At 49.0% G+C, this 26,871-nt stretch overlaps 1 protein-coding gene and 1 long non-coding RNA gene across 3 annotated transcripts in view; both read right to left on the reverse strand.

The window, feature by feature from the left end:
- Positions 1-26,871, reverse strand: part of COQ6 (coenzyme Q6, monooxygenase) — a 72,292-nt gene that overhangs the window by 36,135 nt on the left and 9,286 nt on the right. For both annotated transcript variants that reach the window (XM_044271189.1, XM_044271191.1), the window contains 2 exons: positions 26,578-26,685; positions 26,217-26,279 (listed from right to left, as the gene is read on the reverse strand). In XM_044271189.1, the coding sequence (XP_044127124.1) occupies positions 26,217-26,279; positions 26,578-26,685 (171 nt within the window). The remainder of the gene's footprint in view (positions 1-26,216; positions 26,280-26,577; positions 26,686-26,871) is intronic.
- Positions 15,122-16,226, reverse strand: LOC122921229. The gene is made up of 3 exons (XR_006387011.1): positions 16,005-16,226; positions 15,706-15,758; positions 15,122-15,574 (listed from the first exon to the last, which is right to left on the reverse strand). It is a non-coding gene; the product is annotated as an uncharacterized LOC122921229 (long non-coding RNA).

A 26,871-nucleotide genomic window follows, 5' to 3' on the forward strand; every position in this document is an offset into this window, starting at 1 on the left:
GCTAAGCTTTATTTTTCAACAGGACAATGACCCCAAACACACCTCCAGGCTGGGTAAGGGCTATTTGACCATGAAGCAGAGTAATGGGGTGCTGCGCCAGATGACATGGCCTCCACAGTCACCGGACCTGAACCCAATCGAGATGGTTTGGGGTGAGCTGGACTGCAGAGTGAAGGCAAAAGGGCCAACAAGTGCTAAGCATCTCTGGGAACTCCTTCAAGACTGTTAGAAGACCATTTCAGGTGACTACCTCTTGAAGCTCATCAAGAGAATGCCAAGAGTGTGCAAAGCAGTAATCAAAGCAAAAGGTGGCTACTTTGAAGAACCTAGAATATGACATATTTTCAGTTGTTTCACACTTTTTTGTTATGTATATAATTCCACATGTGTTAATTCATAGTTTTGATGCCTTCAGTGTGAATCTACAATTTTCATAGTCATGAAAATAAAGAAAACTCTTTGAATAAAAAGGTGTGTCCAAACTTTTGGTCTGTACTGTATTCACTGAGGAAAATAAACTGTCAGATGAAATGCAGAATGTAAAAATAAATTCCCTATTAAAAGTGTCCTGTCTGACCCAGGAAGAAGTACAACAGCGACTTTGAAAGATTGAAATAGACAAATCGCCAGGACCAGATGGCATACACCGCCGCATCCTTAGAGAATTAAGTAATGTCATAGCCAGACCCTTATTTCTGATATTTAAGGACTGTATACTGACAGGGAGCGTTCCACGGGATTGGCGGATAGCAAATGTGGTGCCAATATTAAAAAAAATGGGTGCAAAAACCGACCCCTTACTATAGGCCAGTAAGTTTAACATCTGTTGTGGGTAAACTGTATGAAGGTTTTATAAGAGATGCTATCTTGGAGGATCTCAACGGAAATAAGCAAATAACGCCATATCAGGATGGCTTCACGAAGGATCGGTCATGTCAGACTAATTTAAATCAGTTTCTATGAGGAGGCAAGTTCTAGACTTGACAGCAGCGAATCAATGGATGTCGTATATCTAGACTTCTCCAAAGCATTTGACACTGACACATAAAAGGTTAGTGTATAAAATGAAAATGCTCGGACTGGGAGAAAACGTCTGTATGTGGGGAAGTAACTGGCTCAATGATAGAAAACAGAGGGGGGGTTATTAACGGTACACATTTAGATTGGGTCACTGTCACTAGTGGGGTACCTCAGGGGTCAGTACTGGACGGGTAACTGTCACTAGTGGGGTACCTCAGGGGTCAGTACTGGAGGGATCACCGTCACTAGTGGGGTATCTCAGGGGTCACTGTCACTAGTGGGGTATTAAAAATATGAAAAAATATAATACAATAACAATAAAAGCACCAAATTGGAGATAATATCAGATACAGTGCATTTTGGGAAATGAGAACGTAGGCTCAAATATATTGTGATAAATCCATTAATATGGGAAAAAGAAAATAAGTTCATAGACATTATAATTCCGCAGTTGTCAATTTCAGTGCTAGACATAAACTCTCCCTGAGGGCAATAGGGATCAGTTGGATATTTTTAGTTTGATCAGATGATTTCTGCCTATATTGTGGAGTATAGATGAACTCAGGTTGCAGATTTAATTATGGAGAGGGTATTGATAGAGGAATATTAATAGGAGAATATAAGAGGAAGATTGATGGTGGGAGGGGCCCACCTGGGAGGAGGGGTCGGCGTGCTGATAGACAGCCAGACTACGATCCCAAATCCCAAAGGGGGCACCTCACCCAATGGTCTAATGTGGTGTTGGGTCCAATTCATAAAAACCCGAAGATTTCCATCTCCGCATTAAGTCCTTTCGGGATCATTGTGTTGAATTTGAATATTTTTCTAGATTCAGACCTAGACATCGCCGCTATATGGTTACCACCTCTCCATTGGCGTGTGATTTTCTCTACAGCTGCATAGGTGAGTGATGACAGGTCGCAGCTGTGTTTTTCCTTATAGTGTCTAGAGACAGAATGTAGCTCATAACCTTTTTTGATGTTCGATATGTGTTATGATATTCGCGTTTTAAGAAGTCTTTTTGTGCGTCCAATGTACTGCTTGGAACAGGGGCATTGTAGAACATAGATTACGTTACTGGAATGGCACGAAAGATGTTCCTGAATCTGGTGTATATATGTGCTATGGGTTGCATTTATCGTGGTCGTCTTTCTCGGGAAATTTGTGATCTTGCAGTTGTGGCATTTGCCAAAGAAGCCCTGCAATGTTAGCCAGCTTGAATTGGGTTTGGTCGTAATCTTTTTTATTGTTGGTGCTACTTTTAGTCCAAGGTTAGGGGCTCTAGTGTAGGTGATCTGTGGTTTGTCAGGTAGTAACATATATCTCTCAGGATATGATGCCAATCTTTATAAATGCTCGTTACTCGTACTCTAGTTTCTTGTAATGGGCATTGTATGGTAGAATGATTCTGGGGGTTTCTTCTTTTTTAATCGTGTTTGTGGTGGTTTGGTCAAAGAACGTTGTTCTATCCATTGACCTTACTCTGTCCCACGATCTATCCATTATCGTCATCGGATAATCCTTGGCTAGGAATTGTATCTTCAAATTATCTGCTTCTATTTCGAATTGGCTGTCTAGCGTGCAGTTCCTCTGACTCGTCGGGATATTTAATAGCCAGCTTGGTAGATGGCAGCTTGAATGTAAAATAAAGTTATTTTTCATCACTGGTTTCTGATACTTGCTGCAGTGAAGTTTGTTTTCTGTAGTTTTGATCAGTAGATCGAGGAATTCCACTTGTGTCTCGCTTATGTTTGCTGTGAGTGTTATATTCCTGTCGTCTAATTTGTCCCTTGTGTCGCTCCAGATGAAAATAATGTCATCTATGTATCTCCGCCATAGTACCAGGCTCGTCCCCAGCAGTGGGGTGATGAAATCGTGTTCCCACTGGGCCATGAAGCTATTGGCATAGCTGGGGGCGAACCTGGTACCCATGGCGGTGCCGCGTTGCTGCAGATAAAATACGGAGTCGAACATGAAATAGTTATGGGTCAGGATGAAGAGTACACTTTCTATCAAAAAGTCAATATGATCTGTGTGTAGGGTCCGATAGTGATTCAATTGTTCTCTCAGGGCGGCAGTACCGTGGTTATGATTGATAATAGTGTAAAGTGAATTTACATCTATTGTGCACAGGAGCCAGTGTTTTTGGTATTCCACCTGTTCCAATGTCTTAACTATGTCTGTTGTGTCTTTGATGTAAGATGGTATTAGTTTGACAGTGGGCTGTAGTAGTCTGTCTATATACTGGGAGAGGTTTGAAGTGAGTGATCCGATTCCTGAGATTATTGGTCTACCGGGTGGGTGGGTTGGATTTTTATGGATCTTTGGTAGACAATAAAAATTCTGTTCTGTGAGTTGGTTATAAATGTAAATTCCTGTTCATTTAGGATGCCCTTTTCTCTACCAGCTTGTGTCAGTGCTACTAGTTCCTTATACAAATTTTCTGTCGGGTCTTTTCTGAGGGTGGTATATGTATGGGGGTCTGATAGTTGTCTTTTACATTCTGTTGTGTAGTCTTCTGTATTTTATAGGACACTAGCTCCCCCTTTGTCTGCTGGTCTTATAGTTAGGTTATGGGTCGATTGTAGTTGTTTTATTGCATGTGTCTCTCTTTTAGTCATGTTGAAGTGTGTTTTATTTAGGTTCATTTTCCTAATGTCTGACTCTATGCATTTCCGGAATGTAGCAATATCATCTCCCATTTCTTGTTTTGGATACTTTGTAGATTTTATATTTTAAGGTCAGTGTGATTGTAGATTGATATTTGGGGGTTGTCTCTAGATATTGGGTTCTTGATAAAGTATTTTTTTAGGCAGCGTTTCCTCACAAATTTCTCTATTCCTATATATGCGTTGAACTTTTAGCTGTAGGGGAGAATTTGAGGCCCTTATTCAATAGTCTCTGTTGTGATTCATTGAGGGTCACGTTACTTAGATTAACAATAATATTTGTTGTATTTTCTAGGTCCTGTGATATCTGTTCTGTCTTCTTCTTGTGTCTGCCCCTTCTTGTCTTCTTTGTGTTCTGTGATCTAGTGTCCTGAGTGGGTTGTCTCTTTGTGGATCTGTCATTGTTTGGTGATTCGAGTGGTGATGTTGGTGATGGGGGGTGTTCGTTGGTGTCTCCTCTCGGTGTTCCCTGATGTAGTGGGGGGTGTTTCTCAGTGTTCTCTCTCGGTGTTGTCTGGGTGGGCTTGTCTTGTGTGTTTTGTTCCTGTGTCTTAAGTTGTATTTGTGTGTGGGGGTCAGTGCTCTCTTGTGTCTCTGTGGGGAACGGGAGTAGTGACGTACCCTTGTTCTGTGGTGGGGTTTGATCTAAAAAAGGAGATTTTTGTATAACTTACCAGTAAAATCTCTTTCTCGCTCTTCATTGGGGGACACAGAGACCTTGGGTATAGCCATGTCCTCTAGGAGGCGTTGACACTAGTAAAAGCTGTTGGCTCCTCCCCTGGCAGCTATACCCCCTCCAGCCTGGAGAGAGAGCTTCAGTTTGTGAGAATCAGTAGGAGAAGCAAGCTAAGAAAAAACACGGAACACCAACCATGGCAAAGGACCCAACGGGCTCAAACCATCAACTGCCACAACTGTGACCAAACAACAATACTGGGTGGGTGCTGTGTCCCCCAATGAAGAGCGAGAAAGAGATTTTACTGGTAAGTTATACAAAAATCTCCTTTTCTCGCCCATATTCATTGGGGGACACAGAGACCTTGGGACGTCCAAGAGCAGTCCACAAGGGGGGGGAAAGAAACACAGACCCATGGAACCAGCGCCCCTGCAGGCAACTGAGAACTGCTGCCTGCAAGCCTAAGCTTCCAGAGGCGGTGCCCGCCGATGCATAAGTATGCACCTGGCAAATTTTTGTGAATGAGCGGAAGGAGGGCAGTAGCCGCCCCGCACAACTGCACGGCTGAACCTTGAACCATCCGAGCCCAAGAGCGCTAACCCCTCTGGTGAAGGAGCCGCAACACTGAAGGGTGGAACCCTGCCCCGGGGACAGAAAGTTCAAACAAATGCAGACGTGCAATTGACACCCTGGAGGCCGCCAATGTTATGCGAGGACCCTCCGGAAAGACAAAACCAAGGCGAGCACGTACGCCGGAAGGAACTGGAGGCTGGCAAATAAACAGTCAGAGCCCTGACAACGGCCAAATGACCCAACTCCCTTTCCCTAGGGTGTGAAGGGGAGGGACGCAGTGATGGAAGGCCAGATTCTTCATTGAGATGAAAATCAGAGACCACCGTCGGGAGAAAGGAAGAACGGCCCCAGGGAAGCTCCTACCCCTGGCAGAACCAGGACAGGTTCAAGGGGAGAATTCCGGAGTGCTAAAAAGACCAAGGTCTGATCCCAAGGCGGTAAAAGGAGGACGGCATGGAGGAACCGTACGGCCATTCCCTGTAGGAAGGAATTGTGGACCCCGGGTGGGTCAGAGGACGCTGGAAGGCCACACAGTGCCGAACCTACCCAGCCAAGACTAAAGCCCAAGCAAAAAACCCCGGATCCACCCCTGCTAAGGGGAAGCGCTCCATGGAAACGGAAGTGGTCCACCAATGTCCCCCCGAGCCGACCAGGTTTACGGGAGACTGAGAAGCTGCCTGAATGAGGCATGTCCAACCGCAAGCCAGGAATCAACCATTGGACAGTCAAAGTAGTGACGACTATGAGAATCATTGACGGAAGAATTCCGTTAGCGACCGTGTATCGACGGTGTAGCAAAACCGCTTGACGGAAGCAAACAACCAAAACAAGATTAGAGAGAAAAACTTCTGCCTCAAGGAGGAAGAATAGAAGGGGTGTCCCGTTCCAGGAACAAAACTCCATCAACAGACGCGACAGCACCCCCGCACATCCTGGCGTGGGGAGTCTCACTAGTCTAGTCACGGAATGCGCAGTGAAAAGGCATGACTACATCGGACAGACATACACACTGGTAGCGCGCCCAGGACCAACGGTAGGAGTCACCTGTAGAAGGAGGAATATAGGAAACGTCACAGGCCAACAGTCGGTCCGGAACGAGACCGAAAGAAAAAGAAAAAAACACAGAACCAAAAACCCTGAATCACATAGACGAGGGGGAGTAGCAACAGAGGAACCACCAAGGTTTGCGGAATGGCCGTGAACCCCGAGCAAGAGAAGGAAGAACGGAAAGAGAAAGGGGGAAGGACGAAGCCCGTTCCCCATCCGAGACCAGCAGTACACAGAAGTAGCCACCGGATGATAGCAGTGATGCCATACTCCGCCAAAGGAGGAGCCTATGCAGCTACGCCACCGAATACGGAGACAGAAGAATCCGTCAACTGACGAAGGAGCCGTACAGGAGGAGCCAGATTACGCAACGGCTACTACAGGACCCCCATACCGTAGACGAATCCGGTAGAAGCCACGGCACCATACCGCCCCAGGGAAGGAGAGCTAACTATAAACGCTCCACCCGGGAAGGGCGCTGAACAGGAACAACTGCCCAGCAAGCGTCAGGGTAGAACCCCTACCTGATAGAATGCCCCACTGTAGCGACTGCGAACGCTAGTACCAGCACAGGCTGAACAGGCTGCAAAGCTAAACCAGAGTGCCAACCCAAACACTTCCCACATCAGGAATGGTGGAAGAGAGTAAGAAGTCAGTGTAACACTTGGCCCGTTGGCACGTAATCACCATATATGTGCAATGGTGTACGCACCACTACTGATGCGGACAATACCGTCACCGACTGGGACAATGGAAACCCATAGAGATGGGAGTCTCTAGGACACAAGTGGTTTTGGGCAGGAGTTATAATCCTGCCCAAAACCAGCTCCAAAGGAACACAATGAGGAATAGCCACCGTATGCACTGGCGGGACTCATATAGTACTAGAGTAAGCGTACCGAGCACCGTCAAGTACCGACTGTTGCCACGCCCCCTAATGAAATAAGCGCAGGCACCTAGAGCCGTGGCGCAGTTGAATTGCAGAATCTGAAGATGTACAGATACTCCCCCGCTAGTGATCACTAGCGAAAGAGGGTAAGGCAAGTAGTAAGAACAGTGACGCGCAACACTCCGCCTAAGGAAGGATAGTGCGACAGTCGGACTGTATCCAAACTGGTGCCACAGGCAGACACCCCACCAAGAAGGGGGGTTAATACCCACGGTGAGAACTAGTGCCTATGGCAATCCTGTACCCTGTGGGAGAGCAATTAGCACCCGAGAAAGGAGGTAATGTATACAGTACCCCTTGTAACCAGTGAGAATGGAATCGCTCCACCAATGGAAGGAGCTAATGAATACGGCAGGTACTGAACCCAGTGGAGGTACAATTCCGCCACCTACAGAAGGGGGAATGCACTGAAAATAGTGTTATTGTACCTAGTCCACCTATGGCAGGGGACAAAGTATAAAGGTGAAAACCGTATCGTAGTAGTGCAATTATACCGCCTAAGGAAGGGGGTAATGCCCACGAGGAGTGCTACTGGCCACCGTAGACGCAACCTAAGGAGATTGATTCGGATTCACGTCAAGGCCCGAATCAGTGATTCTCCTCACCCCCCCTCCCTTGGGTGGACCCACTCCCGTGAGAGAGGGTGCACCTGAGCGTGACCCTGGGAGGAAGGGAGGGGGTGTGGAGATATCGAGGAGAAGACGACCTGCTGTGGTCCGCTTGCGCGCAGGTATACGCATTAGAAAATCGCCCCTAGCAGTCACGGACTGCGCAGTTGGGGGCTTATCAACCAAACTACCTGGGGGTGGATTGGGAACAGAGGTCCTGTATACAAAAGGAACCTGCGGAGAATTATCAACCCAACAACCCTAGAGGGTGGATTGGGAATTTCCAGTTTTCCCCCACTGGAATCGCGCAGGTGGGGAATTATCAACCAAACGACCCCATGGGGTGGATTGGGAATTCCAGAGGTTCTCCACAGTATGGCTCAGGTAGAGAATATCGACCAAACGGCACCGGAGGACGGATTGGGATCCCGCAGAGATCCTTAACTGAATTGCGCAGGTGGAGAATTACGGGAATACTTCAGCTGTCCTCCTGTGAGTTGCGAAGGTGGAGAGTTATCAACCAAACGACCCCAGAGGGTGGAATGGGAATTCCAGAGGTTCTCCGCTGTATTGAGCAGGCGGAGAATTATCAACCAAACAACCCCGGAGGGTGGATTGGGAATTGCGGAGGCTCTCCGCTGTATTGAACAGGTGGAGAACTATCAACCAAACGACCCCGGAGGGTGGAATGGGAATTCCAGAGGCTCTCCGCTGTATTGAACAGGTGGAGAATTATGAACCAACGACCCCGGAGGGTGGATTGGTAATTGCAGCGGTCCTCAACTGTATTGCACCGGTGGAAAAGAATCAACCAAGCTCCCCCTGAGGGTGGGTTGGGAACTGTCAGAGGTCCTCCACTGGTCTACGCAGGTGGAGGATTATCAACCAAACGGCCCAGAGGGCGGAGTGGGAAACTACGGTAAGAGAGGTCGTCACATGTCCGGGGCAGGACACGGCCCCATTTTTGTGCCGCACAGTCAGAGTGGACATGACTGAGGGGAGTAGGGCCTGAATGGAGGTAGACATTTATTTCCAGCTTCATTTTTTTTTTTTTTTTTTTAAACTGGTCTGCCTAGCCTCAAGTGGATAAGAGGCAGGAAGGGGTTAACAGTGCAATAAGCAATTTTTCCAGGCCATCTAACCCCTGATAATCCGGAGCTGGCCCAACAGAAGTGGCTGGCCGGGAAGGGTTAACCAAAAACGACTTTAAGTCCAGGGGCGGTGCTGATGGGGGCGGGGCAGCGGCAGCTAGGCAGGAAGAATTCGCGCCAGCCCGCCACCCTCCCCCTCTGGGTCGCGGCCTAGCAGGTCGCGAAACCAGGGCCTAAAGTTCCGATGCTCAGCCACCCCGGACCCTCCCCCTCTGTACTGTAAGTCAGCCGGAGGGTGGAGGAACCCGGAGCGGAGCGCGACACACATCCCGCCTGAGAAGCCGCACCGCGGCCGGGATGACAACAGGGGAAGGAAGCCTATAGGCCCCAAGAGAAGCCGGGGCCTAAATTTTCAGCGGCGCCCGGAGGACCGGGATGTTCACCCCGCGGCCGGAATCGTGACAGCCGGAGGTCCATGTTAAGTAAGTGCCCCGCGGCGCGAGACTACCGCAAGGGGTCAGATGTCCGCGATCGGCCAGGGGCATTAACCCTTTCGGAGCTGCGTGCTTGACGCCTGCTCCCGAAAGAGTAAAATGAAGGATACTGCCGCCAGAAATAGCAAGTGGAGACGGACTGCCCTCCAGTCTTTCGCCGGAGGTGCCCGGGGAGAAGATACATTAACCCTCTATGAGCCGGAAGCAGTCGGCCTAGAGGGCAAGTGAGAGGGGGACCGCGTGTCGCATGGCGCCCGCCGGATTAACCCCTTCTCTCTTTAGGGGTCTTGTCATAGTTGAATAAAGCCCCCTGGCCGTTAACCATAGGGCGACCCAGACTTTCAAAGATGGAGGGAGGGGGAAGAGGGCTTCATACTCACCTAGTCCCATGTACTCACCTCTCTCATCCTCTTCTCTTCACCCTCCCTAAGTGGACCCTCAAGGTCACCTTCTCCAGCAGGGTCACCTCCTCAGCAGCTGGCACCGGAGTGGCAGGCGTCTGGTATGGCGGGAGGGTCTTCTCTTTGGCGGACCTAGGTGACCCCTTGGCTGGCGGGATGCAGGGGAGCGAGGCTGCCCTGGTCCACTTTGTCTTCTGTGGGGGAGGCAGCAGTGCGGAATCGGCACTGGCGCAACTCGACCCCGGGAGAACAGGGAGGCGAGGCGACCACTGTTGTCCCATCTGAAAAGGAAGGAAAAAATCAAAATCTTCAGGAGATCCCTGCAGAGCAGGGAGGTCTTGCCTCCTATTGACACTAGAAAAAACTGGAGCTCTCTCTCCAGGCTGGAGGGGTATAGCTGCCAGGGGAGGAGCCAACAGCTTTTACTAGTGTCAACGCCTCCTAGAGGACATAGCTATACTCAAGGTCTCTGTGTCCCCCAATGAATATGGGCGAGAAAATGAGGTGAGGAAAGTGATTCAAAATAGTTGTTGGTAGGGATATTGTAGCGGTCTTGAATATTTCTCCTAATTTGTTTGTCTCCCTGTCTTTCAGGGCGCTCTTCCATGTCGTTACTAGGGGGATTTGGTGAATGTTCTCTCCGATTAGTCGGATTTTTTGACCGATTATGGGTCTGATTTGTTTGTGTATTGGGTTTTAATTTTTTATGGTTATGATTGTTCTTTCTAAGTTGTCTAAACTGGTGCAGATTCTTTCTTGCCATGTGTTAAAGGACTCGTCTTTTGGTGTCTTATCTATTATTCCTTTTAATTTGGAGATTTGATCTATAGTGTCTGCTAGAATCTGTGAGCGTCTTTTAATTATCAGTTGAATTAATGTACATGATTGTGCTTGTAGGAACCCTTCCCATTCTTTTTTAAATTCTTCACTGTATAGGTCTTCTGCAATGGATACTTACACCTACCTCTAGTAGGTCCATAAGACTCAGACAATATTACTACCTACGGCTTTTTGTATCCATTTTTTATTTTTAATCTATTTACCCAACCTTCCTTATAATTTGTATTTTATATGCACTGTTACAATACTATGTATGCCTGATCTTCCTAGGAGTATTCAACTGAAGGCTTACCATTTACATTGTATTATCTTAATTATAATATTTTTTTATTCTACTTTTATTGTTGTTATTTGGCACAACTAGCCATCCCATAATAAATATTTATTTTCCATGCACTACCTATGACCAGAGTGCCATCCCTCTACCTTCCTACTACAAGCGTTGGGTACGCTCTGTTTGGATTGAGCACCTCACTCCATTTTTTGGGCTTTAGTGAGCCGCCCCACATACATTTCTCTCAATAAGATAATGGGTTGCATCAAAAGGGGCACAGATGGCGGTGATAAGAACATAGTCCTACCACTTTACACATCACTGGTCAGACCATACATGGAGGACTGTGTACAGTTCTGGGCTCCTGTGAACTAGGCAGACATAGCAGAGCTGGAGAGGGTCCAGAGGAGGGCAACTAAAGTAATAACTGGAATGGGGCAACTACAGTACCCTGAAAGATTATCAACATTAGGGTTATTCACTTTAGGCTACTTTCACACTGCCGTTTCTGGGTCCGCCTGTGAGATCAGTTTCAGGGCTCCTCTCACAATCGGCCCAAAATGGATCAGTTTAGCCCCAATGCATTCTGAATGGATAAGGATCTGCTCAGAATGCATCAGTTTGCCTCCGTTCAGCCTCCATTCCGCTCTGGAGGCCGCCCGCAGCGTTTTGGTGTCCGTTTGATGAAACTGAGCCAAACGGATCCGTCCTGACTTACAATGTAAGTCAATGGGGACGGATCCGTTTTCACTGACAATATGGTGCAATTAAAAACGTATCCGCCTCCCATTGACTTACATTGCATTACCATGAACAAAAAAAATCATGGTAATGCAAACGGATCCGTTCTGAACGGATACAAGCATTTGCATTATAGGTGTGGATCCGTCTGTGCAAATACCAGACGGATCCGAACCTAACGCAGGTGTGAAAGTAGCCTTAGAAAAAAGACGACTGAGGGGAGAGCTAATTACTATAAATAAATATATCAGGGGTCAGTACAGAGATCACTCCCATCATCTATTTATCCCCAGGACTGTGACTGACGAGGGTACATCCTCTGCGTCTGGAGGAAAGAAGGTTTGTATACAAACATAGAAGAGGATTCTATACCGTAAGAGCAGCGAGACTGCGGACTCTATACCGTAAGAGAAGCGAGACTGCGGACTCTATACCGTAAGAGCAGCGAGACTGCGGACTCTATACCGTAAGAGCAGCGAGACTGCGGACTCTATACCGTAAGAGCAGCGAGACTGCGGACTCTATACCGTAAGAGCAGCGAGACTGCGGACTCTATACCGTAAGAGCAGCGAGACTGCGGACTCTATACCGTAAGAGCAGCGAGACTGCGGACTCTATACCGTAAGAGCAGCGAGACTGCGGACTCTATACCGTAAGAGCAGCGAGACTGCGGACTCTATACCGTAAGAGCAGCGAGACTGCGGACTCTATACCGTAAGAGCAGCGAGACTGCGGACTCTATACCGTAAGAGCAGCGAGACTGCGGACTCTATACCGTAAGAGCAGCGAGACTGCGGACTCTATACCGTAAGAGCAGCGAGACTGCGGACTCTATACCGTAAGAGCAGCGAGACTGCGGACTCTATACCGTAAGAGCAGCGAGACTGCGGACTCTATACCGTAAGAGCAGCGAGACTGCGGACTCTATACCGTAAGAGCAGCGAGACTGCCATGGGCAGGGTAGAAGGTTTTCCCAAATAGGAGACTGAAGGGAGATCTCTCTTTAACTGTTTGCACTTCAAAAGGACTTGAGCTGTGAAACACAGGAAACTTCTCTACTGCACGGTGACTGATGGGGTGGTAACCCCAGAGACCAAGGGCCTGTTCTGCCTGCCACGTGGCCTGGAGAGCCCAGACATAAATTGCTTAATGGTAATTGTTTTTTCTTGAAACCCATGACAGCACCCAAGAGCATGGACCTCCTATCCAGGACAGGAAACCTAAGGATATAAAAAGTTCACACCCCCACCACACCTCAGGGAAAAGACACCTTTACAGGGAAAAGACCCTTCGGAGCAGTGATAAACATAACAAAAGGAAAAATAAAATAAAATAAAAAAGAGATAGACCCCAGCCAGGGAACCAATACGGTACATTCTTTCCCTAAACTAAACTGGGATATAAAAAAAATAATAATAATAACTCAAGAATAAGCCATATTAAATAATAGGGTTTGGGAATATTTTGGGGTGCTGTCATGGGTTTCAAGAAAAACAATTACTGGTAAGCAATTTATGTTCTCCCCTCACCCATAACAACACCTATGAACTTAGAATTGGGGGGCGCACAGCTTGCAGCACCTTCCCCCCAAAGACAGCATCAGAGTTCAGATGCAACCTATAGTGTCTTAAGAAAGTATAGGGCGAAGACCATGTGGCTGCTCTGCAAATCTGAGCTAAGGAAGCCTCTCTGCCCAAGTAGTAGCTACTGCCCTAGTTGAATGAGCCCCAAACCCCTCTGGAATGGGCAGACCTCTTGCCGAATATGCACAAGACTTGGGCCATCTTGGAGCTATTAAAATCAAAGAAGCCCTCTCCTGGATAACTTTCTTCAGGACTCTGGGAATGAGTAAATACGGAGGGAAGGCACATCCAAACTCCTGATCCCATGACTGGGTTAATGAGTCCATTCTAGTCAGCAAGTCTATTCTGTTGAGTGAAAAACATATGGCTTCTTTCGTCGCAAAAAGATCTACAGTTGGTAGACCCCACTTCTGTACTATAAGCTGGAAAATTTAATTGTGCCTTAATTTTCCCTTCTTTAACTCTTTCCTGCTAAAAAAAAAAAAAAAAAGAAAAAAAAAGAAAAAAAAAAAGGCCAGGGCTTTGTTCTTCCCTCTGAGGTGAACTGCCCTGAGAATGAACTGGCTCCTCTCTGCAATCTGAAGAATCTCCTGGGATAACATCCGATCTTTTCTTCTTGTGGCCCCCGGTGGGTTATATAAGACCCTGCTGTTGTATTGTCTGCATATATTATTACAGTTCTTTCTGCCTCTTTTATTGCACTTAGTTTTTTGCAGTTTGAGGAACGGTTTCTGGATTAAATGCTCCATCCTCCCTGAATGGGTTCCCAATCCCAAAGGGCTTGCGTCCATGGTGATTGATATCGGATTCTGAGACACCCAAGGGCATCCCCTGGATAAATGTGTGAGGTTGTCCACCATAGTCATGACATCATTGCTACTGAACTCGGATGGAAGTTGTAGTCCAAGGATAGGGGAGAACCGTCCCAGTTCTTCAGAATGTCCCCCTGCAATGGTCTTGAATGAAGCTGAGCATCGGTTACTGCTGGGATGGTGGTCGTCATTAAACCTAGGACTGACATAGCCTGTCTCAGGGAACACCTATATCACCTTCTGTTCTGGAAGGAAACATCTCTGATTCTGGGAATGTAGTAGTACCCCCAAAACCAAGCATTGGATTTTTTCCAATTTATCTTCCATCCTAAAGATTCTAAAATTAGACACAACTGATCTGTCTCCTGCTTCAACGATGATTCTGTCTGGGAAATTATTAAAGGGTTTTTGTCATGGGAAAATTTGTTGTGTAGCTGATGTGCTGATGTCAGCAGTACATAACAGTATGTTTGTGAACTCCCTGCGCCGTTCTCCTAAAAAACTATGCTAATGAAGCCTCTAGGTGCTATGAGGGCATTGCTGCAGCACCTAGAGGCTCGGTCTAGTCGCCTTTTGGCATGCCCACTTGATTGACGTCCTTCTCCGCATCGTTCTCATAATCCCGCGCTGTCGCGTTTAGTATTTGGCACAAGCGCAGTGAGTGAAGGACGCTCGACTGCTGCCAGCTTCCTCATTTCACTTGCGCCAATTACGTCACAGGCCTCCCCGGCAGGCCTGCCTGGCAGCAGCCGAGCGTCCTTCACTCACTGCGCCGAACACTAAACGGGACTGCGCGGGATTATGAGGACGATGCGGAAAAGGACGTCAATCAAGTGGACTTGGGCGTGCCAAAAGGACAGTAGACCGAGCCTCTAGGTGCTGCAGCAACGCCCTCATAGCACCATTAACATATTATAAAAGTCTGTTTTTTAATAGAACGGCGTCAGGCAGGGAGTTAAACATACTGTTATGTACTGCTGACATCAGCAGAAACCCTTCAATAAGGGACTAGAGGGATTCCTTTTAATCTTACACAGGCTGCTACCTCCGCTGTAAGGTTGGTGAACACCCGGGGGGGACTGCGAGATTCCAAAGGGGGGGCTTTGTATTGCAGATGAAGAAGAGAACCCTGAACCCAAACTGCCGTTCTCAAATATTTTTGGGAGCTGACACTGATGGGGACATGATAGTATGCCTCCTCTAGGTCTATACATCCAACAGTTCTGGGAGAGGAAATTTATGGCAGTTGTTAAAGTCTCCATACAACATTTTTTGTATCTCAGATTCTTCTTTAATTTATTTAAATTCAAGATTACTCTGAAGGAACAGTCTGATTTTTTTAGAACCCGGTTCCTCTTTATGCCTCGGGAACTAAACTTACAACTCCTTTCAGAAGTAAAGAAACAACCTCCCTTTGCAAAATTAAAGCCTTTTCTTCTTTTGGATTATTGGTTAAAAAAATAATAATAATAATTAAAAAAATAATGATAATAAAAAAAAATTATTATATCTTCCTGAGGAGAATAAAAATTCTATTTGAAGCCCTCTTGAATTGATGTCTAAGATCCACTTGTTTTTTGTAATCTCTTTCCAGGCCGGGTAAAGTTTGGAGAGTCTCCCCCCCACCTGGCGTCAATCTTGATTATCCTTGGATTTAGAATCATTTGAGGCTCTGAACAGAAAACCCGACTTCCTAGGACCTCTATCTTTCTTTTCTGGGTGTCTGAACCGCTGTTTACTTTGAAAATTTGTAGACCTTCTGAATCCTTTCTGAGGTACCGGAAATCCCTTTTTTTCTGTTTGATGCCATTTCAAGAATTTTAAAAGAAATTTGGAAAGAAAAAACACAGCGATAATTGAAGTCGCTAAGATCCTCCATTAAAAGGAAACACATGTCATAACGAGGTTGGTGTCCAGACATTCGTACCTCGCATCCGCTGAAATCTGAGTGCCGGCAGAAGCGCAATTGCGTCCAGCAATCTCGGGAAGAGAGAAGGACATATGGACAAATAAGCCACTTATGTATACATAAAGAAATACCATTGATAACACCGCAGAGAGGTCTCCAGCGCTGGTAAGAGACTAATATACAATGCATTAAATCTGTGCACGTACGAGATAAATGGTATGTGGAAAGCGAAATACAGAGTGGCAAAAGATCCGTAGCACATGAACTCTACTGATACATTGTGGAAATCCATAATTTGGAGGAATCCAAGTACTTACTAGAATTGCTGCATGCAAATAGAGGTTCCGGTGTATTGTGTGAGCTCCGCAACGGGAACCCTAGGAGGGACTGAGATCAAATAAGTTACAACATTTAAAGTTAGGACTATGAAGTATTAATGGGGGTTATGTGTCTATGTTGATTTTAGGAGTGTTTTATACTTCATACAGTGCCTTGCAAAAGTATTCACCCCCCTTGACTTTTTTCATGTTTTGTTACTTTACAGCCTCAAGCGCAATGTTTTGTTAATCTGAACCCTATGTGATGGATCAGAACACAATAGTCTAAGGTGGTGAAGTGAAATGAGAAAAATATATAAATAAAACTATTGTTTAGAAACAGAAAATTGTCCTGTGCGTATGTATTCACCCCCTTTGTTAGGAAGCCCAGCAACCAATTACCTTCAGAAGTCACATAATTAGTGAAATTATGTCACCTGTGTGCAATCGAAGTGTCACATGAGCTGTCATTACATATACACATCCTTTATTGAAAGGCTCTAGAGGCTGCAACACCTAAGCAAGAGGCATCACTAACCAAACACTGCCATGAAGACAAAGGAACTCTCCAAACAAGTAAGGGACAATGTTGTTGAGAAGTACAAGTCAGGGTTAGGCTATATAAAAAATAAAATAAAAAAAAATAAAAATCTTTGATGATCCCCAGGAGCACCATCAAATCTATCATAACCCAATGGAAAGAACATGGCACAACAGCAAACCTGCCAAGAGACGGACGCCCACCAAAACTGACTGACTGGGGAAGGAGGGCATTAATCAGAGAGGCAGCACAGAGACCTCAGGTAACCCTGCAGGAGCTGCAGAGTTCCACAGCAGAGACTGGAGGATCTGTTCATAGGACGACAATAAGCCGTACGCTCCATAGAGATGGGCTTTATGGCGGAGTGGCCAGAAGAAAGCCATTACTTTCAGCTAAAAACAATAAAGCACGTTGTGAGTTTGTGAAAAGGCCTGTGGGAGACCCCAAGATGTATGGCGGAAGGGGCTCTGGTCTGAGGAGACTAAAATTTACCTTTCCGGCCATCAAAGAAAACGCTATGTCTGACACACCCAACACATCACATCACCCAAAGAGCACCATCCCCACAGTGAGACCTGGTGGTGGCAGCATCATGCTGGGGGATGGGACTGGGAAACTGGTCAGAGTGGAGGGAAAGACGGATGGCGCTAAATACAGGGATATTCTTGAGTAAAACTCTGTGCGTGATCTGAGGATAATGGGGACAATGACCCCAAATACACGGCTAAAGCTACACTTGACTGGTTTAAGGGGAAACATGTAAATGGCAGAGTCACAGCCCAGATCTCAATCCAATAGAAAATCTGTGGTCAGACTTAAAGATTGCTGTTCACAAGCGCAAAGATCCGACCTGAAGGAGCCGGAGCAGTTCTGCAAGGAGGAACGGGCAACAATCCCAGCGGTCAGATGTGGCGACTGCTCATAGAGACTTATCCACAGCGACCTGGAGCTGTGATTGCCGCAAAAGGGGCTCTACAAAGTATTGATTTTAGGGGGTGAATAGTTCTGCACATTGACCTTGTTATTTTGTCCTATTTGTTGTTTGCTTCACAATAATTTTTTTTTATATATATATATATATATATATATATATATATATATATATTTAAAAAAAACATCTTGAAAGTTGTGGGCATGTTCTGATTACATGATGCAAATCTTCAAACAATCCATGTTAATTCCAGGTTGTGAGGCACCAAAATACAAAAAAGTCAAGGGGGTGAATACTTTTGCAAGGCAATGTATATTTTAAAATAAAATGATTTTGTGAAACATATAAAGCTGGCCATTAATTGAGTACTTTAGCACTGCAGCTAGGTGGTATAGCAGGCTGTGCTATATTTTGGTGAGTGCTTCATAACAATTGTATGTCCTTTTCAAGAATGTCATCCAAGGAAGATCCAAATAGCCTCTGACCCTCACATGGTAGGGAACAAAGCCTCGCTTGGCAACCCTGGTCACCCTTCCAAGATTTAAGCCAGATGGCCCGCCTAGCAGCGTTCGATAAAGCCACTGATAGAGCAGAAAATCTAACAGCATCAGAAAAAGCGTCCGCCCAAAAAAAAAAAAATATATATATATATATATATATATATATATATATATATATATATATATATATATATATATATATATATAAAATCGGCCGCTTTTATAAATGTTGGACGGCAGGCCAGAAATTCCTCTCTAGGGGTTTTATCTTTATTATGTGAATGCAATTGTCCTAATCATAGCTTTTAAGACCTAGATACCCAAGAAGCAGCAATACTAGGCCTAAAGCCAGTAGAAGCAGATTCCCAGGTTTTAAGGTAGACGTCTGCTTTCTTATCTAAAGGATCACTAAGAACCCCCAAGTCATTAAAGAGAATGCCCACCTGGGCATCTACATTGGGTGCTTTATCCCAGATTGAAGATACTTGTTCATAAAAAGGATATTTTCTTTTAATTATATTAGGAACAAAAAATGTACAATCTGGATTCCTCCATTCTTTTTTAATTAGGGCCTCCAGATTTGTATGAACAGGAAAAACTATGCTTTTTAGGTGCTAATCCTTCAAAAACCTGGTCGGCAATGGATTCCTGCTGCTTAACATCCTCCAATTGCACTGGCGCTCTTACTGCCTTCAATAATGGCTCCGCATCTTCAGTGGGAAAAAGGGCTCTGCTTGCTTCACCTTCAGAAGAGGAATTGCTCCTCACATCACAAGATGCAGCAAAATTCAGTTTAGCGTCATCTGAAATATCGGAATCAGAATCCACCTTCTGTCTGGAGCCAGTTTTAGGGGTTTCACCAGGGCCTTGATACTTTTTGACATAGATTGAGACTCTTCCAGGATTGACGAGCTGGTTTCAGATGAGAAGCCGGCAGCATACTGTTACAGACAGAACACTCTCTGTGCTTAGTCTTTATAGTCTTTTTAGGAACTCCCTAATAAATAGCCCAAAAGAATCCTGCACAGCAATGCAAGAGAAATAAAGGAATAATCTCACCCTGTTGGTAGCTGTTCCCCACTCCTCAGGCCAAAGTACCGGGCTTGATGGTCTAGAGGGCTCAATAGGGTCGGCGCCGACATTCTCAGGAGGAATCCTGCACAGCACTGTGTGCAATAAGGCTGGCTGCTGTCCTCCACTGCGCACCAGGCACTCTCCCCTGCTACTGCAGGTCCCAGCACATGTCCCCTATTTCATCCAGCGTGGGGCCTGTGCTGCCGGCGTCATGATGCCGCTCCGACGTTCCTACTGCGCATGTCCACGCCATCTTTGAAAATCCTCCATGCTATGTTTAAACTGGAGCCGCCTGGCATGGCACAGCTGCTCCAAACATGGGGGAAACTGGGAGAAAAGGTGGAGGAAAAGCAGGCTCCCCAAAGAGTCTTACACCGCCATAGGAAAGGTCACTCACGGGCAAAAAACCTGGACGCTCCACAGCGATCTTGGTGTGAACTTCTTCAGAGGTAGGTTCCCCAGGACCTCCTATCTGGAGGACAGGAAACCTGAACGGAGGTGTGGTGGGGCTGCAAACTTTTTATATCCTAAGGCTTCCTGTCCTGGATGGAAGGTCCAACACGCATGGGTACTGTCATGGCCAAGGGCAAACATGGCTGGCCAGAGTACATCTAAAGGCGTGTGTTGACATCCCAACAGCTGGAAGAGGCTGCACGGAGGCACTGAGCAGTCCACTGTTCCTGCGGAGGATATCAGAACAATGGCGTCAGAAGCAGGATGCCAGGTCCCACTATCTGATCACCTTTTGCCAGATGCAAAACAAAGCTCCGTGCAAGAACATTGGCACATGAAGGAGACTACAGTGAGAAAGATTGAGGACTGCCCTATCCAATGCAACAGAACAGAAGAGGGAAAAAGGAGATTTTTGTATAACTTACCAGTTAAATCTCTTTCTCGCTCTTCCTTGGGGGACACAGACCTTGGGTATAGCTCAGCTCCCTAGGAGGCGTGACACTAAGTAAAACTGTTAAGCCCCTCCTCCATCAGCTATACCCTCAGCCTGGAGATAGAGGCTACCAGTTGCGTGTCCAAGTAGTGAAAGGATAACAACCAATAACGGAAACAACCAGCCAGCAACCCAACGGGGCGCCAGACCATAACCCTGTAACCAAACACAGAAGGGTGGGTGCTGTGTCCCCCAAGGAAGAGCGAGAAAGAGATTTAACTGGTAAGTTATACAAAAATCTCCTTTTCTCGCCCATTTTCCTTGGGGGACACAGACCTTGGGACGTTCAAGAGCAGTCCAAGAAGGGAGGGACCACAAACCCAAGGCGGAACACCACCAGAGCATCAGGAAACCGCTGCCTGCAAAACCAGGCGGCCCAACGCAGCATCCGCTGATGCATGCGTATGCACCCTATAGAACTTTGTGAAAGTGTGCAGAGAGGACCAAGTGGCTGCTTTGCACAACTGTTCAGCCGAGGCCCGATGCCTCTGCGCCCAGGAAGCTCCGACTGCTCTGGTGGAATGAGCAGTGACGCCAAAAGGCGGAGGTCTGCCCTTGGCTCGATAAGCCTCAGACACCGCCAGTTTAATGAAACGGGCAATAGCCACCTTGGAGACCGCCAACCCTTTGCGCGAACCCTCCGGAACCACAAACAGGGAGTCCGTGCGCCGAAAGGACCCGGTGACCTCCAAGTAAATCCTCAACGCCCTGACCACATCCAGACGGTGCAGTTCCCGTTCTCTGGGGTGGGAAGGAGAGGGACAGAGCGACGGAAGGACGATGTCCTCATTGATGTGAAAGGCGGAGACCACCTTTGGCAGGAAAGTCGGGACAGGCCGAAGCACAACCTTATCCTGGTGGAAGATCAGGAAAGGTTCGGAGCAAGAAAGAGCCGCTAACTCCGACACCCGTCGGAGAGACGTGACGGCCACAAGAAAGATGACCTTGCAGGACAGAAGGCGAAGGGAGACCTCCCGTAAAGGCTTGAAGGGGGCTGATTGGAGCGCCGAGAGCACCACATGCAGGTCCCAGGAAGGAACTGGAGGGCGGTACGGCGGAACAGAGTGAGCCACCCCTTGTAAAAAGGTCTTAATTGGCCCTAGAGGGGCCAGGGGATGCTGGAGAAGAATAGACAGCGCCGAAATCTGACCCTTCAGAGAACTGAGGCACAGCCCCAGGTCCAGACCCGACTGGAGGAAGGACAGGATTGTGGGAAGAGAAAACCGGAGAGGTGGGATGCTCCGGGACTCACAGAACCCCAGATAGGACCTCCAAACCCGATAGTAGATCCTAGAGGATACGGGCTTACGAGCCCGGATCATGGTGCGGACTACGTCCGCGGAGAAACCCCGTCGCGTTAAGACGGCGGTCTCAATAGCCACGCCGTCAAACATAGCGAGCCTAAATGCTCGTGGAAGATCGGTCCCTGAGAGAGAAGGTCTTCCCTGGAGGGCAGTGGCCACGGTGCGTCTGCCAACAGCAACATTAGGTCGGCGTACCAAGACCGGCGGGGCCAATCCGGGGCGATTAGAATCGCGGGGACGCCCTCTGCCGCGATCCTCCGAAGAACCCGTGGCAGGAGGGGAAAAGGAGGAAAGACGTACAGAAGGGAGAATTCGCGCCACGGAAGGACGAGCGCGTCGGCGCCGTATGCCTTCGGGTCCCGTGCCCTGGCCAGGTATAGGGGGACCTTGTGGTTGAATTTGGAGGCCATGAGGTCCACGTCGGGGCGACCCCAGCGAAGACAAAGGGCTTCGAACACCTCTGGGTGCAGGGACCATTCTCCCGGGTCGATGGTGGACCGGCTGAGGAAATCCGCCGCCCAGTTGTCCACCCCCGGGATGTAAATCGCAGATAAGGCCGGCACGTGCGTCTCCGCCCAGAGGAGAATGAGGGTCACCTCTTGCATCGCTGCGAGTGCCTCCCTGATGGTTTATGTATGCCACAGCCGTGGCATTGTCCGATTGGATCCGAACAGGGTGGCCCTCAGCAGATGGGTCCAGTGTCTGAGGGACAGAAGAATCGCCCTCAGTTCCAGAATATTGATTGGAAGTCTGGACTCCGATAGAGACCAAACGCCCTGGACGGACCGGGGAGGGAAAACCCCCCCCCCACCCCCGTAAGCTGGCATCTGTGGTAATCACCAGCCAGTTCAGTGGAAGGAAGGACTTCCCCCTTAGAGGGATATGCAACCACCAGCCGAGGGAAGCTCGAGCCAGGGGAGGCAGAAGAAAGGTCTTGTCCAGACTCCTCAGTGATTTGTCCCAGGCCGACAGAATTGCCCTCTGAAAGGTGCGGGATCGGAATTGTGCGAACGGCACCGCTTCGAAACAGGCAACCATCTTTCCCAACAACCGCATGCTGGATCTGAGGGAAGGGCGGTGATGACGGAGGAGACTGCGAACCGACCCGCGAAGGGCCAGACGCTTGTCCGACGGAAGGCGGACCTCCGCCAACTCTGTATCCAGGAGCATCCCCAGGAAGATCAGCCGTCTGGAGGGGGTAAGGGAAGATTTGGGGTGGTTGATAATCCAACCGAACCGCGTCAGGGTCTCCAGAGTGAGTTCCACACTGCGGGATGTCTGAGAGAAGGAGGGTGCCTTGACCAGGATGTCGTCCAAGTATGGGAGAAGAAAAACACTTCTTGAACGTAGAAGGGCCAAGACAGGGGCCAGGACCTTGGTGAACACTCGAGGAGCAGTCGCCAGACCAAAGGGAAGGGCGACGAATTGGAAGTGATCGTCCCCCACCGCAAAGCGCAGGAAGCGGTGATGACATGGAGCAACCGGAACGTGGAGGTATGCATCCTGAATGTCGATTGAGGCCATGAAATCCCCTCTTTCCAGGGAGGCCACTGCGGACCTGAGAGACTCCATCCGGAATCTCTGCAGTCGGAGAAAACGGTTCAGGCGTTTTAGGTCCAAGATCGGACGCACTGAGCCTTCCTTCTTGGGAACCACAAAGAGGTTCGAGTAGAACCCCCTGAACCTTTCCGTCGGAGGCACGGGGGCGACGACACCCTTGTCCATTAGAGAGTGAATGGCCGCGAAGAAGGCGGCCACTCGTACGGGATCTCGCGGAGGACGGGATCGGAAGAAACGGTCTGGCGGAATGGACGCAAATTCGATTTTGTATCCGCAAGATACAATCTCGAGCGCCCATGCGTCTGAGATGTGGGCCCGCCATACGTTCCTGAATAGGAGAAGGAGGCCCCCCACCCGGGTGGGTGGGGGCGCACCTTCAGGCAGAGGGCTGCTGGCCTGTGGGAGCCCGTGCAGGCTGGGACTTGCGCCAGGTAGGTTGCGTCCGAAAAAACGGCTTCTTGCGTCTATCCTGGGCTGGGCCAGAGGAAGAAGAACTGGCCGCGGGTCTAGACCCGGTGGGCTTGCGAAAGGACCGAAAACGGGACGAACCAGCGCGACCACGGGGGGCGCCCATTGGCCTGGACTGGGGGAGGTGAGTACTCTTCCCACCCGTGGCCTCTGATATAAGTTCGTCCAGACGGGTTCCGAACAGGCGGGAACCCGTGAATGGTAGGCCGGCCAAAGAGCGTTTGGAAGCGGCGTCCGCCGCCCAAACCTTCAGCCAGAGTTCCCTCCTGACAGAAACTGCCAGGGCAGAGGAACGGGCAATGAGGGCACCCGCATCAAGGGAGGCCTCACAGACGAATTTTCCGGCCTGAACAATTAGTTGGGCTAAGGAACGGAGGTCCTGAACAGGGACGTCCGACCCTAACTCCCGTTCCAGTTGCAAACCCCATTCAGAGACCGCTTTGCCAACCCAGGCGGAGGCAAAGACCGGTCTAAGGGCCGAACCAGAGGCAGTAAATATGGCCTTGGAGAGGGATTCCGTACGACGGTCCTCAACAGACTGGAGGGAAGATCCGTCCTGTACAGGAATAGTAGTGCTTTTGGACAGGCGAGCCACGGGAGGATCAACCTTAGGCGGGGATGTCCACGTGGTCACAGAATCCGCTGGAAAGGGATAACAAATGTCCAGCTTTTTGGGTGTAATAAAGCGGACGTTAGGCCGAGTCCAAGCCTTGGATACCACAGAAGAAAAATCAGCGTGTATGGGAAAAACCTTGGAGGCCTGTTTGGGGCGGAGAAAGGACACGCCGGCCTGTTCAGAGCTGGGGGGGTCATCGTGTAGCTGAAAGGTATCACGGATGCTAGTGACAAGATGCCCCACCGCGGACGCCAATTTGGACGGAAGCTCTGAGTCCATGTCCACGTCCGAATCCGCCAGTTCTCCCTCAGAAAGCGTATCCCTTTGAGAGGATAGACTTGACTGAGCTCGCACGCATGGCGGAGAGAGCGAAGCATCTGGAGAAGATGTGCGCTCAACCCTTGAACGTTTCTGAGTATGCCGGGCCCTGGAAGATTCGCTGGGAGGCAGGGAACCAGTGGGGGCGGCAGAAACGGTAGTCCCAGCGGGTGCGACAGGGATTGTGGCAGCCTGCGGGAGAGGCGGTCTATCCACGAGACGGCCCACTACGTGTGTAAGGCTTTCCACCGCCTGAGACAGAGACCTAGCCCAGTCAGGGGGTTCAGAGGCACCGGGGGGCGCAGCGGGAAGCGGGCCCTGCACCGGGGCCTGACATGCAAGGCAATGCGGCTCAGATTGCCCACGCGGAAAAAGTTCCTTACAGGCGGTACAGGCATGGTACCAGGGTTTGGGGGCACCTGTGGGATCTGACATGCTGAAGTGTGGTTGTACTCTAATATAGAGACCACAAAGGGTTATAGCAGCTATGACCAGGAGGGTTAGGAGAGGGTTAACTGTCCTACCAGTGCCTCAGAAGAACGTCAGGAGATGGCCCAGATCAGCAGCAGCAGAGAAGCAGTGAACAGCAGTGAGCAGCAGAGAGCGCCCACAGAAGCCGAGCGATGTACACAGGAGGTTAGAGTCCCCCACCGTGTCCCAGCTTCCTGTCAGGAGTGAGGAAGCGCGGGAAACCTCAGCAGAAAGCGCGGGGAACAAGCTCCGCCCCCTCCAGCGCTTGAAATGTCTCCTGTGAAGGAGAACGTAGCTCCGCCCCCAAAATGACGCGCGGAAGCCCCGCCCCCTGCCGGGACCGCTAAGCCCCGCCCCCCGTTCTCGGCGGGAAGGGGGAGAGAGAGAAGAGAAAAATGGAGTCAGCCCCGATGAGGGGGAGGGGGGGGGAGAAAGATAGCAGCGTGGGGGGGAAAAGCGTGGGGGTGCTGAGGATGCTGCTGTGCTGCATTGTCCTGCAGATGAGCGCTCAGAATGAGCGACCACGGGTGCCCCCCTTACCCAGAGGGGTAGATGCTGCAGATAGGGACGGGGTATGGGCTGGAATAGCCATCTCACCGTGCGACGTCTTCACCCTCAGTCCTTTCCAGCAGGGTCGCCCCTTCAGCCACTGGCACCGCAGTGGCAGGAAGCTGGAAGAGGGGCTTGGCGTGCGGGCGACCCCCTAGCTGGCGGGATGTAGGGGAGCCATTGCTGCCCAGATCCTCCTATTGCTTCTGTGGGGGAGGCAGCAGTGCAGATAAGTTGGCACTGGCGCAGCTCAACCCCGGGAGAGCAGAGAGGTCAAATGAGTCTCTGGTATCCCTAGGAAAAAATAAAATAACAAAATTAGAAGAAAAAGTAAAAATAACAAGGAGAAAACAGCCCTGCAGTAGCAGGGAGTGTCTTGCCTCCTTGGACACTAAGCTAAAACTGGTAGCCTCTATCTCCAGGCTGAGGGTATAGCTGATGGAGGAGGGGCTTAACAGTTTTACTTAGTGTCACGCCTCCTAGGGAGCTGAGCTATACCCAAGGTCTGTGTCCCCCAAGGAAAATGGGCGAGAAAGAGGGATATTATACTTACCCTTCCTGATGGTGAAGATGGATGGGCGACCTGCTCGCTGGCAGGTCAGAGAACAGTAAGCTCCACTGGGCCACCTTTTTATCTGCAGCAGACTTGTGTCACGCTGTGCTCTCTTCCTGGGTTGGGGTAAGAGGGGATTTAAATTGCCCCATACACCGGGGGAAAAAATATAAATGATGCACTTGCCAAACAGGCAGGTCTGTCTCCTATGGACAGGTAGGAGAAGCAAGCGCTTTTTCTCAGTTAGTGGCGGCAGCTATACCCAAGATGTCTCCCAGTGCTCAAGCGAGAACGTAGCTGGAATAAATTCAATTATATAACTAGATCACTGCTATGAAATCTAAAAATCAGCTAAATGCAGAATCAGTGACAGACTGGTACCGGTAACAGGGCGATGGGTCCACTAGGGAGGAACCTCTGCCAGGCCACATTGTTGTCAGTCGCCTGCAAGAGAAGAGATGAAAGCTTTTAAAAATGGCAGAGCGATCACCAAGCTGTACATTTATTACTTCACGTTCTTGCTCCAAGCCATATTTTCTGTGCTCCATGCAGGTGGCAGCACCTTCTCTATGGTGGCGGGGCTCTGCAGCTCTGCCGCCTGGCACCATGCATAGATGCGTCTATTAACTCCTAACAGATTGGCATTCACAGCCCTGAAAAAGGCTCAGGAAAATCAGTGGCAGTTTATGTGCCCCTGCCACTAGAGGGCAGCATGAATGTTCTAACATTCTTCTCTACTTACCTCAGACAACTGCAAGGTTGCGACCACAGCAACGTGATTGTAGCTCCACTGAATAGTCCTCATGCCAGCTGATCTTCGGACCAAGGAGTTCTGGCCATCTGCACCAATCTGAAAAGGACATGGTTGAGGGTCCTATACAAGCTGCTACAGCTCAGGCAGCTGCACACCAATGAAAGAGGGTGGTCCAGCTTTACATTATTCACACGACCATAGGCTGTCTGCGCTCAGTTCGCAATGCGCGTGCACCGGCCATGTGAATCTCATATTGCGGCGTGGACCCATTAACTTGAAGAT

Source organism: Bufo gargarizans, chromosome 11 (genome assembly GCF_014858855.1).
Source record: "Bufo gargarizans isolate SCDJY-AF-19 chromosome 11, ASM1485885v1, whole genome shotgun sequence".
Lineage (NCBI taxonomy): Eukaryota > Metazoa > Chordata > Amphibia > Anura > Bufonidae > Bufo > Bufo gargarizans.